Source organism: Spermophilus citellus (genome assembly GCF_964194105.1).
Source record: "Spermophilus citellus genome assembly, chromosome: 10".
Taxonomy (NCBI): Eukaryota; Metazoa; Chordata; class Mammalia; order Rodentia; family Sciuridae; genus Spermophilus; species Spermophilus citellus.
In genome coordinates, this window is record NC_138197.1 from 113,057,303 (window position 1) to 113,073,680 (window position 16,378).

The following is a 16,378-nucleotide window of genomic DNA, read 5'->3' on the forward strand; positions in this document are numbered from 1 at the left end:
GCTCATTTCAAAGACATATTACAATATTTAGCTGATTCCAAGTGAATGTTATTGAAACACACAGCCCCCAAATGAAAAAAATTGTTCCCCAGTGAAGTATCATCCTAGTTTCTAATAAATGTATTTAAGAAAATGAGCAATACCTTTCATCTCAGAATAGACTTATGTGGTTAAGTTTTAACTAAAATTAAAGCACAATGTAAAACAGTTAAGTATATTAGTATATAAATATCCAGTAATATGTAGTAGAGATTTCTAAAATGAGAAATAGATAAAATAAATAATTTTGGTGCTTTAATTTATTGGTATTTAATGTAAAAACCCCAAAATATCATGTATTCACTTGATTGGATCAACTTCTGTCACATGCTCTCCTAAACATAATGTGCTTATCAATCTCTTAGCTACTCTATTTGCCAATGTTCTGTAAGAAATTATGTAGCACAAACTTAAGAATGTTCAACATGGCTCACTTATTTTACTGTTAAGCAAAGCTAAATATACATTCCAGGAAACACTGCAGTTTAATTTTAAAAACAAACAAAAAATGCAGCAGTAAAACAACTTGTGAGGAGAAACAGATGCATTCACATATAATAAAGCCACTGCAACTTCTTCAGGCATTCAACTGTTGTGTTAAATAAACAGACAGTAGTTATTTAGCAGCAATGATTCTGCAATAAATAATGCACTGTGTTTCTCAGTCCTGCACAAAAATTGCAGCTACAGTTACATCAATACCTGTAACCTACTGGCTCTAATGGCAGAGAAGACCTTAAAACCGACTGTACAAAAAAATTGTCACACTGTGACAACAAATATAAAAAACAATCTGTAGGTCTAAAATAAAAAGACTCCACTGTGAAGAGGACAGTATAGACATACGGAGATTCCAAGTCCACCAAAAGAAAAAAAATGCCTTCAGATCTGAGTCCTTGATTGGTAAGAAAGGCTGGGGGCTGGGCTTGAAACCATGTTATCAGACTTAAAAGAGCATGCTCTGTCTTCTGTTCTTCCCATGTCCTAAAATATAAAGTCATTTTATGAGGCAGTTCAAGGTTCAGTTTTATCTCACATACAGTATTTGGTGACTCTAAGAAGTTAATGTTCCCACCAGCAAAAGCTAATATTCCATGGTAAGAGTGATCAGCACTGTCTTAAATGAATGACCCTTTTGTTGACGGGGGTCAGTCTACAGCTTCTATGCTTCGAAGTGATGAACCTGATGACTAGGAGAGCACAAGATGTGTCTTCTGCCTCAGGTACAGGGATGGCGTGTGCAGTGATCAAGCCAGGTCACTTGTAAAAGGTCTTGTGCCATCTGCAGCTTTCAGGATCCCTGACTTGACTGAGTCAGATTTCTCTCTGAAGATTTACTGAGCTGCCCACATCATATAGAAAAGTGAGTACGTGCAATGCTAAACATACACAGTTGTGGAATGCACTGTACATTGGTTTTTACATCAATAATTTTACTGATCAATTTATAAACCAAAAACTTGGTTCCACACAAAAATTCATGATCGACATGTGAAATGGTTTATGACAAACACACCTGTCTCTGGGTAAGAAGAATTTCGAAAACCGGGGTCCTTTTGCAACTGAATCTCTTTCAAACTGAATATTGACACGCCTAAAATATACAGACAAAAGTCATTAGATGAAGGTCAACATTATTAGAAACATATACAATCCAGCCATAGAAAAGTGTTTGAAAACTATATAGTGATTCCACTATATTTGAAATATTTATATTTCAAATTAAATCCAATAAACATTTATACTGCACTTACTATAACCCTGCTCAAAGATTTGCCTTTTTTAAAATCTATTTTCAGGAGGAAACCAAAGGAAGTAATCCCTTTTCAGAACCCTTCTTCCCCCAACAATGATTTAAAGTACCGTGTAAGCAGGTGTTTCTCTGACAAAAACCTATGTTATCTGTTCCAAAATTTACTGGGTTGGGAGACCTCATTAAAATGCATTTCCAGGTTCTTAGTATATAAATATCCAGTAATATTGTCCTTTAACACTATCTCATGATGGCATAAAAGTATCAGGTCCTCAAACTACCTTCAGATTTTTAGTTAAGAACATGGAACAGGTAGGTTTGTACTACTTACCTCAAAATGAAATCTGGTATTAATAATGAAATGTAAACTTTTTAAAAAAAGTCACCTGTAATTCATATCTCATTTCCAATCTCTGTCAGAAAGTATTCTTTATGTTTAAAAATCTTATAAGTGCTAAGTAAAAAGTCTTAAGGATTTCTTATTCAATTAGCTTATTGATTGCTATGTAAATCTTAGTGAATCACTATTGTCTAGTAAATGAGAATGGCGAATTAATGAAAGCTTTTCATAGCTCAGTTCCCAAATATTCTCCTAATTCCTCACTTACCTTACTCCATTTTAAAGTAAAATACAGGCTATTTTTTAAAAAGAATATCCACAAGTAAAACTGAGGAGTTACTTTAGGCATTGGAAATGTGTTATTTTAATGACCGATAATACACTGATCCTTGTCATAGTGATAATAAAGTCAGAGTGATCCCTAGAAAGGAAAATCATCTTTATATCTTAAAGCAGGTATTTTCATAAGTAAACTATCTTATGTGTCATTCACTCTTAATAACTGAATTGAAGCTACATTAGGCCTATGGATGCCATCATAGATGGTATATTTCAAATTAAATCCAATAAGATTGATGACCCATACGTAAGTATTAATGGTTTCTTAGTTTCTTACAGAATAGTGACAATATATATTAAAGTGTTATCCAGAAAAGAAAATAATATGATTGATTTGGAAAACTGTATAGTGGTTCCTTCCTTTAAGAAATTTTTATCTAATTTGAAAATGACCTATGTTTAGATTTAAAAATCAGCAACCATCTCTAAAAATTAGCAACCTCTAATCCATCTCATTTCCCAACACTGGACAAATGAATATAAAAGGATTTTCTTACTTTCTGGTAAAGCATGTATTCTTGGGCCCAGACTTCGAAAGTATACATGCTTCATGGCCTCTTCTGCTGAAACCCTTTTCTTAGATTCATACTGTGAAAAAGCAAAGAACTGCTTCATTAACTTTTACTCTTAATTCCTATAAAAAGTTGGAAAAGGAAAAATTAGTATTTAGAGATTTTTAAAAATCTTGATTGTGTCAATATGATGACTATTTTCCAAGTACTGATTTTAAGTACTCCAGATACACTCAAATTTGAATTGCTGTTGAGATTATATAGTAATAATTATGTCTCAGTTCTACATTTTCAAGATAAGTCTGGATCTTAAGTAAAACTTTAGATTCCTGTATTTTCTGAAGTGATGAAAAATTAAAATATTCAACTATTTGCTTTTACTTTTCTTCATGAATAACAAAGGACCAGGGAAAATACACTCAATGTCTTTATGGCAGTCTCAATTACCTATCCAATATCCACTGCCCCTTTTTCCTTGATAAATGACAGATGGATCATGAATCCCCAATTCCCAGCCTCTCTTTTATAATTATTGTTTTGGCCATGAGACTTGGGAAGAAGCCTTTCAGGATTTTCTACCTGAAAGCCTTTGCTTTCAAGATATAAGACGGTTAATATGGCTGGTACCACCCTTATCCTCCCTCTTCTTCCTGCTTTGGAGGAAATATGAGTGGTATCTGGAGCTGCAGCATCCTGAAAGGTAGTAAGTATAAGGAAAAAGAGAACAAAAGAGATTATAAATTGCAGAGAACACTGCCTTGAGAGAATTGATCAATGCCAGCAGCTGACTACCTCAGACTGTTCTTGGTCATAATGAGGCCCAGACCCTTCATTAAGAGAAAACATGTAATACATATTATATATCTATATCTATATCTATCTATGGATATAGATATATACACACACACATACACGTTTATGTGTGTGTATGTTTAACTTATGCCCATTCCTGAAACATACTAGACACTACCACAAACAATCATTATAATATCATTCTCATATGAGGAAACTGTGAACTACTCATTTAACAATTACAAAATAAGATGTGACTTACCTGTAGAAATTTTGTTATCAACTCAATTCCTTCAGAGTCTAACCTAGATAGAACAATAAAAAACTTGGTAAATTTTATCTTAGCTGATAGACACCTTTCAAATAAAACTATTTCCCAAGTGTTTTTGTTTGCTAAGTTTAACTGCCCTAAAACAGATACTCTTGTTGAGTTCAAATACACTCAAATCTGTTTTAGTCTGAAGAGGCTTATCTTGTCATGAAAGAAAACATAAATAACTTCAATTCAAATTTTCAATTTTCAAGAAAAATTATTAAAGCTGTTGAGTTATTTAATTTGTTATTTATTTATTTATTTATTCTGTGTAAAAACAAAGGATTACATCAATTCTCATAGTATTGCAGTGAAGGCAAGTATACAAGAGCATCATTTTCCTATCATATGGGTAAAAACACAGAAACAGTGACCCTCAAACTATATATCAGTGTGGTTCAAAATAAACACAGAGACAAGTCATTCAATAAATTTTTACAGCACTGGGTATGGGATGGTATTGAGCTGCTGGCATTTAAAGGTGCCATAGTAACTTCATAAAACTTCATTAATAAAGAACACCAAGCCAACAGTCAATAAAGAAAGCTTATTATAGTTATGAAATTAATATAACCAGGAGTAGTGGAGTTAGGAATTATTTTAATGGTATTATCTCTTGATCAGAAATCACAGGTTCTATCTAACACTGCCTTTCGCTGATAAAAGTACAATTAAAAGAAATATTCTCCCCTGAGTGTTCTAAATGGTTCCTATGGATATTGGAGCCTAGACATTCTCAAGACTCTTCTAGTCCTCAGTAGTTTGCTACTCTGGCACATACCCAGAAGACCCTAGGCACAAACAAGCTAGGTGCTAAGTTCATGGACAATCTGCTTCACAGGCCTTCAACCTTCTACACTGAACATTACCACAGGCACACTCTCTCTCGACATCCCCTGGTCCCCCACATACATACACACATACACACATATACACGTGTGTGTGTATGTGTATATATATGACCAAAATAGGATTTACACTACTTTGGAGAGACACTTAAAAGCCCAGCATATTTTGCTATTCTTCCTAAGAAAATCTAGCTGAAAATAACAGCTAGATATTTTAATGTGCCATAGTAACTTCATGAAACTTCATTAATAAAGACCACAATAAGAATATCAGTACATGGAAATACTTAAAAATATTTCTGGTATCAGAAATGTTTTGCTATTACTTCTCTATAAATGGAAGTACAAGTAGTGTGTTATATCGTAAGTAATGTAATTTTTTTTTAATTAAGATAGACAACATCCTTATTTGGTATTTTGGTGACTTAGAAATTTTTTTAATGGAAAATAAAGTCAAGGGGTTTATTCTATGTTACTGCAAATATAATACATTCCACAAGTAAAAATAGTCAGACAAATTTCAATGAGAGTTCTGGACTGATCTGGAGGTAGGTGTGAGAAGAAACTTCAACTGTACTGCTAACATTCAGGACATTCATTTTGCTTAAGAGTCAAAGAGTTTATATTCTTCAAGTACAAATTATGCCAGTAATGATGATCAAAATACTGATGGGTCATCTTACATTGGAGTCAAGATTTTACTTTAATATTTAGGTGTTTTGTGAGTAAATAGAGAACAATTAAATAGAAAGCAAAACAAAAAGTTTATTATGATTTTTATGGTACCAAATAAGGCATTAATTAATGTTTCTTCTGGGAAAAGAAGCTATCTAGATAAACTCTAGAATTCTTTTTTTTTTTAATTTTTTAATTATTTATTTATTTTTTCTTAGTTCTCGGCGGACAATACATCTTTGTTTGTATGTGGTGCTGAGGATCGAACCCGGGCCGCACGCATGCCAGGCGAGCGCGCTACCGCTTGAGCCACATCCCCAGCCCATCTAGAATTCTAATACATATGTTTTATATTCATTTTATTTACAGCTCAATACTATTTCATATTTTACTTATTTTTGGTCACTGAATTATAAAATTAGTATGACAAAAAGAAGGGGTAAATTTAATTACACTAGATCCCAAAATATTTAAGAATTGTGTGTATTACATATTTGTCTGGAACCTTTATTGTGGGAAATACTTCCAACAGTTAAAAAGAATCATATAGTTTCTCCCCTTTTCACTTAAAAAAAAAAATACCTGGGTGCATGGTTAATTAGAGGCTGTGGTTTATATTTTGGAAAGTTGTAGTTCTTGAATTCATCACTTGAAGAAACACCTGGCCAAGTTTCCTGAGATGGAGTTCCTAAATTTAAAAAAAAATTATATATTTATAAATAATATATAGAAATTATATATATGCAAAACTAAGAAAGTGCCTCAGAGAACATTTTACATTTATTAGATAATTTATTTAAACTGAAATTAAAATGATAGAAATAGTAAATACTTATGGGCTTATTTTTGGACTGTGTAATGATACTGTGAATATTATGATGTCTGGCCATTTTTCTATCCAGATGACACCACCTAAGCTAGAAATATTCCTTAATAATACACTGAAGGTCAATTTTCAATAATACTTCTACTCTTTCAAAGAATCTTTACTGCAAAGATGAAACTCTGTACATAAAAGAAGTTAGCAAGATCTCTCTATAATAATTAAGCTCTTGCTAACTGTAATTCTTAAAACATAACAGCTATTTAGATGAGTCTCAGTAATATATTTAAAAAAATACTTTTTTAGAGATATAGTTTAATCTAGCTAGTCAATTGCAGGTGTAAATCATTGGAAAAAGACTTCTCCTATTACCTAGTAGTCGGAAAATTAAGTGCAGTTCATCTTCCACAGTTGATCCTGGAAACAGAGGTCTTCCAGAAGCCATTTCAAAGAAAATGCATCCAACACCCCTTTAAAATACATCACAGGGAGGAAAAAATGAACAATCCATTTACATACTATGAAGCACAAGAATTTTTTCCTTAAAGAATGCCTCTCTGGAGGATTTTGTATTAACCTGCTAGAAAACCTCCTGCAGAGATATTTTTTAGATCCAACTAATTTAATGTTTACCCTATTCATCTCAAAATCCATATGGCTCATAAAGCTAATTCATTTTTTAAACTTAAAATGTCTAGCTCTCCTATGCCTGATCCTCAAGGAATAATATAATAACTAATAGTGAATGAATGCTTCCTATGTGTTTGAAACTTTAAGTGCTTGAACTATTTTCTCATTGAATCAGCTATAGTGTGACCATGCACTAAAGGGGCAAGACAGAAAGGAGGAAAAACAAATGAAGAGACTGTTATGTAATCTGGGAGATGATGGTGGCCTGAGCTAAGGCATAAGGTCATAGGGATAAAGGCAGCAAATAATACAAGACTTTTTAATGCAGGAAGCAGAGAAAGAATATGTAGACGCAGGGTGGAGTGTCTGTGTAAAGAAGAGAAAGAGGAAGGCTCAATGAACAGTCACTATTATCTAGGAGCTGTGTGAACACAGCTGTGTGACACAGTCCTTCCACTAAAATCTTACAACCTAGTAAATATAATAAAAGTATGTAAAATTTAATGTTAAATATTAAAATGTTATAAAGAAAGTAAAATGTTATGATTGATATGGAAAATTGTACAGTAGTTCCTCAAAAAGTTAAAAATAGAATTATTATATGATCCAGCAATTCTACTCCCAGATGTATACCCCAAAAAAATGAAAGCAAGATCTTGAACAGATATTTGTACCACCACATTCACAGTAGCATTATTTACAAAGTTAAAATACGGAAGCAACTCAAATGAATCAATAAACAAAATGTGACAAATATGTACAATGTATGAAAAATATGTTTGTGACACATGCTGCAACATGGATGAACCTTAAAGACATTATACTAAGTGAAATAAGTTTAAATAAGTCAGTCACAAAAGACAAATACTGTATAATTCCATTCATATGAGGTACTTTGTCAATTTCTGAGACAAAAAGAATGATAATTTTCAGGGACTGGAGAAAGAAGTGGAATAGAAAGTTGTTTAGTGAGTACAGTGTTTCAATTTTGCAAGATGAAAAAAGTTCTGAAGGGGATAGTTGGACAATGATGTAAATGTACTTAGTGTCTGAAAATTGGTTAAAATGGAAAATTTTATTTATGCATTTTATTGGAATTTTAAAAAGAGAAAAATGTTATACAAAACAAGATTTTATAAAACTGCTCAAGACAACAATACAAGTATATGATTTGGTACACAAAGAATAACTTAAAATAAACGCAACCATCATTCAGAGGAAGAAATTGCATGAAGAGGCTAGGTTGTATTCAGAAAAGGATTTATGAAAAGCTGTGTTTTGTAGGTTATGAGGCACAAGCCCTGGTTAGAGCAGTAGAGTAGGCACACAAGATGGGTGAACTGATACGAACACAAAAAGCAAAGATGGGGAAACCCAGGTTATTTTGAGGTATAGTGAGTAGGCCATTTAGTTAAAAGGGAATATCTATATTGAGAAATAGTCTGAAATAGTTGGAAAAAGTAGTTCACAAACATTTTATGGAAATCTTTAAATATTGGATTAAGAAGTGAACCTTCAAATACAAAGGTATTTGAATAGAGGAGTGTCACAATCAAGGTGATGTGTAAGAAAGATGGCTACAATGTTTTGATTATTGCTTTTAGAACAACTTAAAACTGGTAGATTTTGATGAATGTTAAATGATGATAAAAATAATTTTGTTTTAAATTACTATGTGTCAATTCTCTTCTGAATGTTCTTTTCCCCTTTTTTTAATGTGTTAGCTAATTTGGTCTTACCATTATCTGCAGAACTTTAAAGTAGTTATTGTTAACTGTTCCCATTTCCTTAAATGTAGAAACTATGGCACAGGTCAGTAATTTAGATAATGTAATAGTTGTAGGTGGTAAAATTGGTATTTAAATTTAGATAATCTTGCTACCTTGCCAGAACAATTATTCACTGCTTATGCTGTGGCTCTTTAAAAATCACCATCAATTAGCATTGTCCTGTGTTATCAGCTACATTATTTCAAAATTGTAAATGGCAATAATGTTTTATCTATACATATTTACCACATGTCAATCTGTGTTGAGTACTCTGAGGAACCAAGAAGCACATCAGGTGGCCGATACCATAGTGTGACAACTTCATTTGAGTAGGTCTTTGTGGGAACTGACTTGGCTCTGGCTAGTCCTTCAAAGGGAAAAGAAAACAAAGAATTAAATATACTAAAATCCATTAAGAATATAATGGATTTCTTAGTCCCTATGCTCACCATGACTCTATTCACAAAGATACTAAAATGGCTACTCCATAGCTACTTGAAGCTTCAACAAAATTGGTTTTATGAATTTTGGATACATGGGGTCTTCAGTGAGAATATTGTTATCTAATTAAACTAAATATAATAATTCTGAGACCACAGATTTTTATTTAATTGTATGTGGTGAATGCATTGGTATAATGTCTAGATGTTTAGCTTATCTTAACCTAAGCTAAAGATATTTTCCCTTGGGCTGGGGATGTGACTCAAGCGGTAATGCACTCGCCTGGCATGTGCGGGGTGCTGGGTTCGATCCTCAGCACCACATAAAAATGAAATAAAGATGTTGTGTCCACCGAAAACTGAAAAATAAATATTAAAAAATTGTCTCACTCTCTTAAAAAAAAGATATTTTCTATTTGTCCATGAATCATGGTGCCAAAATTATTTTCTAGCTGAAATTAAATTAATCCAAAATAGGTCAATGACAATGAGACACAATTTTACTTGCCACAATTATAAGCTTTTATCACCTTTTAACCTAATTCTAACATTCATTTGCTGTACCATTTTTTATTAAAAATCCAAGTCATTAGTCTATAGTCCAGTTGAGTCTTACTGACAATTTCCTTGCAGAAATCCATTCAGAATAGGTTTCCATAGAACAAATTACAATGTTTTCTGTACACTTTATGTTATATAGATAATTTTAGACTAAGAGAGACCTCATTGCTTTTGAGTATTACTAATTGCTGTAAACGATGCAAAACATTTGCTATCCCTTTGCCAATTTAATATGGCATCCACTAATTATCCAGAAATGAAGACTAGAGTTCCCAATTTTATTTGTCATTAGTACTAGAGTTATTATCATCTCTTAAAGCCTCTAAATTTTGATCACTTAAAGAAGCAGCAATTTTGAAAGGTATCTTAAGAAAATAAATTTATTTTTACCATATATTTTATTTCAAACAAGAGAAAATTCATTTTTAGGCTGAGATTTCTATTACATATAACTTTATATATCTGATTAAAATATCAAATATAAAAAATATCAAGAGTATTATTAAATTGGATAAAAATCTCATAAATAATACTAGAAAGTTAAATAATGAGGCAACACATTATTTTGGTTTAGAATAATGGCTAACAGGTATAACTGGAACAATGCTGACACCATTTTATTAATTATAAATTTTGCTCTTAATCTCCCAACTTTGAGAAATAAGTCCAACAAATAATTTTTCTATAATTTTTGGTAATTAGTAAGATGGAGGGCAACTTTCTAACTTTCAGATGCTAAGAATGGGTTACAAGGAGGCCAAGGACAGAGCTATAAATTTGCTTATCCTATAGCACATCATTCTAGAAAGTTGCCAGTTGTAGTTCTCCCAATACTTTTACTCTCCTGCTCCTGAGAAGATCATGAACTACTAGCATGCTTGTCCAAATAGGTTCCTGTTTTAAAATCAGAATTTCAGTATTGGCATGAAAATGAAATAAGCAACTCTCAAACTAATTAAATGTCACATGATACTATACAAGTCACTTTTTATCATTAATGGAAATGACTACATTATAATTCCTAGACATCTGAATTTCACTGGTCACGAAAAAAGGGTATGATTTTCAGAAAGATTAAGAACAACTTACAGTACAAATACTCAAACTTAATTGACCCTTACTTGAAGCTCCAAGTGTATTTACCATGCAATAAAATAAATAGATAACAAAAGTAACAGAGACAAAGTTGACTGTATTATTTCATGGAGTAATCAGAATTTCTTTTCTTTCTCTCTCTCTCTCTCTCTCTCTCTTTTTTTTTTTTTTTTTTTTTTTTTTGGTACTGGAGAGTTAACCTAGGGGCGCTTTGCAACTGAGCTATTATTTTAAGACAGGATCTTGCTAATATGCTTAAGGGCTTTGCTAACTTGCTGAGGCTGGTCTTGAACTTGTAATCAGCCTGTCTCAGCCTCCCAAACCACTGGGAGGCATGCATCACTGCGCCTGGCAGTAATCAGAATTTCTTACTGGCCTGTGTGAAGATAAAATTTGCTTTGCTTGCTTTGAAGAAGTTAGAGGCAAAATTTAAAGCACTCAGAATATTCCCAAATAAAAGTAGATTTTTGATGGTCCTTGACATTCCTTTTGCATTTCAAATATTCAAGCATGGTTTCTCTGTTACTGCCATACATTTTGGGATTGAGGACAAAGAGCAGTAAATGCAGCTTGACAAAGAAAGGAGGAGGAAGGAGGGGTGAGAACAATTAAAAGGGAAATAACAGCATAAACTATGGTTCAAAAAGAGACTGTATAATCTATGCAAGTATATGCAAATAACTTGTAATTTTTTGTTTAAACATAGATGGCTCACTCATTTCCGTTTTAAGGAAGGAAATCGGAATAGAAATTTACCTTTCAAACAAATAGCAAAATACTGAGTATAGAAATTACCATTTAATAAGTAAATTTTTAATCTGAGTAATAACCTGAAACACTCATAAAATTTAGTGAAATTTTCCAGAACTGAAACTACTATAATAATTTATGAAAAATTAAAAATGTAATTTTGGAAAACTACATGGGTTTTTAAAACTAAGTTCTATCTAAGTATTTTGAGAATAACATAAAAATTTCAGAGCTACTCTACAAATTTTTTTTATTTCCTAGTAGAAACAATTTACTAAATGCAAAAAGAACATGTAATTTTGTTTTACTTTCAAATCCCTTAAAATCAGATGAGCTAAAATGATATAAGTAAATAACTACCAATTAAATTATTGAGCATATAATAAATGCAGTTATGGTGGTAAGCACATAAAGGCAAACCGTTTCAGGTGTTTTCTTTTTCTTTTCAGTTTATTCCTTTCTTTTTTTTTTTTCATTTTATATATGACAGCGGAATGCATTATAATTCTTATTACACATATAGAGCACAATTTTTCATATCTGAAAGGTGTTTTCTAAATTCTCATTTTATACTCCTAAAAATTATTAAGGACCTCAAATATTTTTACTTATATAGATAATTGCTGATATATGCCATAAAAGATGAGAAAATTAAAACATTTACTCATTAAAAAATACCTCTCACAATGTTAGCACAAATCACATTTTTATGAAAATTTTTTCCAAAATAAAACAAGTCTATTTTGATAGAAGACAGCTGGATTCTATATTTGCTTTTGCATTCTATCTGTTATGATATGTTGCTTTACTACATATTACAATATATCATAATTTATATAGGTATAGGAAGAAAATAAAATCTTACACAGATATGAAGTTTTTAGAAAGAGGAGGAACATTTTAATAGTCTTTTCTGATCATTGTAGATAGTGTTCTTTCATACATTAGATTAAATCGTTTCTTCAAGGTTGTATGGTAACTGAAATTATATCAATGAACTATTCATACCTTTGTTAAAATTCACTGGTCTTGTACTTTAAATGAATCTTTTACCATGCATGATTCTATAACATAAGGTGCTAGTAAATGGAAAAACATTAGTTCTTGAGTTATGGGTTAAAATGTTTATATATTTCTTCAAAATAAAAAAAAAATCCTATTTGTTAATATCAACACTGATCTTATCAGAAAAGTTTCTAAGCAGTGGAAAGCTATTAAAGCTTAAAGTAGCAGAACCAAATTTTCAAAATCTAATTTTTATTTGAAAACCTGAATTTTACTATTGGCAAGAAATATTTGCAGTGGATTTCCTTGAAGTGACAGGCTTACTTCACTCATTTTCAAGAAAAAGTCTGAAATAGCTAAATCTGAATAACTCGTTTGTTAGTCATTTTCTGAAGTAAAAATGGTGTTCCTTGGAAAAAAAGGGCTAGTTAGGCTTATACCAAAAAAATCCCACAAAAACTTTTCCTTGAGATAACTATAGTATTTCTGTGTGCAGCACATGTGTTTTTAATATTTCTATTTCATCACACATACAAAATACAAAAAAATTAAACAGTCATGTACTCAAGGATAGAAATTTAATCAAATCAATAAATTTTACTGCTTGGCAAAATATTTTAAGTGTAACTGATATTGTTCTCTAAGAATACGCAGTGGCAAAAAACACAATGACATACTTAAGTGGCAATGCCTGAACATATACTAAGGAAATAACAGTTTTATCCTTATTGCTTCTGGATCAACACTGCAAATATTAAGATAGAGCAAAAAAGCAAATAACATTTAGTGTACTTTTGATAATATACTTTACCTTTGGATACTCCCTGAAAGGGTTTCAGGAACCTGGGGTCAATGGGCCACACCTGAGACACCTCTAAGTATTTGTTGCTAACAAACCAACATGAACCACCCACAAAATTCTGTCAAATATGGATCAGTGGGCTACAGAGAAAATTTCCAAAGTTACAGGAAAGTGATAACACATTGTGACAATAGTTAGATTCTTTTAAACCTAACTGTTATGGGCCAGGCTATATGGGCAATAACCAAACAGATCCATGTTACCCTGAGACTTCATGTCATGTAAGAAATGCTTCTCCCATGGGAAAACTCTGCCTCTGTACCCACTAACAGTTGCTTAGCATATTAAGCAACACAAAATGGCCATTCTTATGCATTGTACTTGTGTAATACCCTAACCGCTTAAAATGTCATAGAATGTTTGTCTAGCTGTTAGTAACCATTCTTTAAATTGTACTCAATTAGGGTTGTTTTGATCCACTCCCCCACCTCTGCTTATGATTTTAGATCTCATGATTTTTGTTTATGGTTTTGAATCATAGCAACAAGCCATTTATGATTAATGTACTAATATGCTTTACTTGTGGTTTTGAACTACAAAAGATTTGTTCTAATCCCTGGAAGGGGTTGAGGAGTGTAGACTAGAAGCCTGCCCTTGTCCTGCCAGCTGGTGTCCTATCGACCTTTGAATAAAGATGATTCCATCTCCTGCTTTAAGACTGACTTGGTGATTTATTGCAATCTCTCCATACATAATCACCTGGAAGTATTTATAAACATTTCATCATTCATACCAAAATCTGCTAGCTTTAATTCTCCTTTTTCATTAATGAGGAGGTTCTGTGGTTTCAAGTCTCGATGCAACACCTTTCTTCTGTGGCAATATGCTAAACCACGTAGAATTTGGTATAGAAACAGCTACAAAAGCAAATAAGTAAAAATTAGTTTTACAGATATTGAGACATACTTTGGTATTAGCATAAGCTATGGTAAGCACAAAAGCAACTGGTCTAGAATAGTAAAAGAAAAAAAAGAAATTGTATCATTTTAAGGACAATGCCTTTTATATTTTGAGTTGTTTTCTGAATTTTAGTTTATTGTTCAATTTTAAGCATCTTTTTTGTCAACAGTATCTATGAAAATATTGTAAATATAATGAAATTTTGTCTTAGTAGTAATAGCACTTTTATTAGAGAAAGCAGCCTAAGACAATGTATCCTCAAACTTATATTACTAAAGCTTACAGTTTGATTATAAAATTCTGTTACGTCAATCAACCCCAGGCACTTATTCCCTTCCTTCAAAAAACAAACAAACAAATAATCTGATCTGGGTCAGTACCTTTAAAAAAGGAATGGAAATTGGTGGCTTTAAATAAAGTCTCAGGTATCAAAGAGAATAGGACTGTGTACTCTGGCAAATTACTGGTTATAAAAATAATTTAACCAGCTTTTAGCACCCACCTCCTAGATACTTTACTTTCAGCACCTCCTACTCAGTCTTCAAAACTGGCTGTGATTCAAAAAGGGGTAATGCACTCTAATGCTCTAAATGACTCTGAAAAAAGCAATTCCTATAAGGCTAATGTACAGGTTTTGTTGTGGATTTTGGTGAAAAGAGAGATGTGGAACACATCTTGATTTTCTGGGATTAGCAAAAAAAAAAAAAAAAAACCAAAAACCAAAAACCTTAAGTACAGAAGATTCAAGAGGTACCTTTGGCTCACTTGTATGAAAAACATGGCATCTGAATACCAAGAATAAGCCAAGGCATTGGGTGAATAAAGGCATGAACGTCTTTGGTGTTTTTTTTGTTTTTGTTGAAGGGGGTGTATGGGGGATTGAACTCAGGGGCACTCTACCATGGAGCTATACCTCAGACTCTTTTTAATTTTGGATTTTAATTTTGAGACAGGGTCTCACTAAATGGCCCAGGTTAGCCTCAAATTTGCAATTCTCCTACTTCAGTTTCCCAAGTAGCTGGGGTTGTAGGTATACACCATCATGTCTGATCTGAATTAATTCTAAGCAGCAAAGTCTTCAGACTCCACATATTCATGTATGTGGTTTGAAAACTCTAAAATTACTATTTTAATATACCCCTGTTGGGTTGCATTAGGGTTATAGTGGTGAACATAGCTACCTTTCAATATATTCCTGTTACATTTGGAAAACATTAAATGCAATTTTAACAACCAATAAAATACTTTCAAAATATTTAGACCTGACTTAAAAGATACAAACTTTTCAAACCTGTCAAATTATGATACTTATAGACTACTTCCTTTCCAAATTAGTGCTAATATAAAAGCAGAAAAAAACAAAATTTAAAAAACTAAGAAGATATACAAAAATAGCATTCACAACACCTTGCAAAGTAAAATGTAAACTATAATGAAAACAATCTTCATGGAATGTATATGGAAATACTTTTAAAGCCTTGTTCTAAAATTCTTAGCAATGTGCTAGCCGTATGTTCCCAGCTCTCTTTTTGTAACAGAAACTGGCTTTCCTTTATATTCACCAGATTTACTATTTAAAGAAAAGAAAAAAGAAAACAAGTACATTTAAAGTTACTAAGTTACTATCTACAGAATTAGAAAGGTCTCAAGCACACAAGATGAGTCAGTCTATTTTCAAAATGGGTTCCGATAAACTGTTGACGAAGTTTGGACAAATAAATCTTTGCCAATTTAAAGTATACCGCTAAGAACAAGGAAGTCTCTAAGAACACAAGTATGTCAAATACTTTTATTTATCTAATAACTTCTGGTTTTCTTCTGGATCTGATTATTACAGCAAACTTCTCTAGCATTATTTGAATTTTTAGATGTACTAAAAAAGCACAATATCTTAACTATTCCTTCTGACAATACAGATAGTTATTTCTCGCA

At 32.0% G+C, this 16,378-nt stretch overlaps 1 protein-coding gene across 3 annotated transcripts in view; it reads right to left on the reverse strand.

Annotated features, from left to right (window-relative positions):
• Nucleotides 1-449: 449 nt before the first annotated feature.
• Nucleotides 450-16,378, reverse strand: part of CDK17 (cyclin dependent kinase 17) — a 103,665-nt gene continuing 87,736 nt past the window's right edge. Inside the window, exons 10-17 of one of the 3 annotated variants that reach the window (XM_081311069.1) lie at nucleotides 14,280-14,403; nucleotides 9,080-9,200; nucleotides 6,807-6,904; nucleotides 6,194-6,299; nucleotides 4,038-4,080; nucleotides 2,969-3,059; nucleotides 1,556-1,633; nucleotides 450-1,023 (exon numbers count right to left, since the gene is read on the reverse strand). In XM_081311069.1, the coding sequence (XP_081167195.1) occupies nucleotides 986-1,023; nucleotides 1,556-1,633; nucleotides 2,969-3,059; nucleotides 4,038-4,080; nucleotides 6,194-6,299; nucleotides 6,807-6,904; nucleotides 9,080-9,200; nucleotides 14,280-14,403 (699 nt within the window). In that variant the 3' untranslated portion in view covers nucleotides 450-985. Of the gene's footprint in view, nucleotides 1,634-2,968; nucleotides 3,060-4,037; nucleotides 4,081-6,193; nucleotides 6,300-6,806; nucleotides 6,905-9,079; nucleotides 9,201-14,279; nucleotides 14,404-16,378 lie in introns of all 3 variants that reach the window. The other 2 variants (XM_081311067.1, XM_081311068.1) reach the window with 2 other exon arrangements.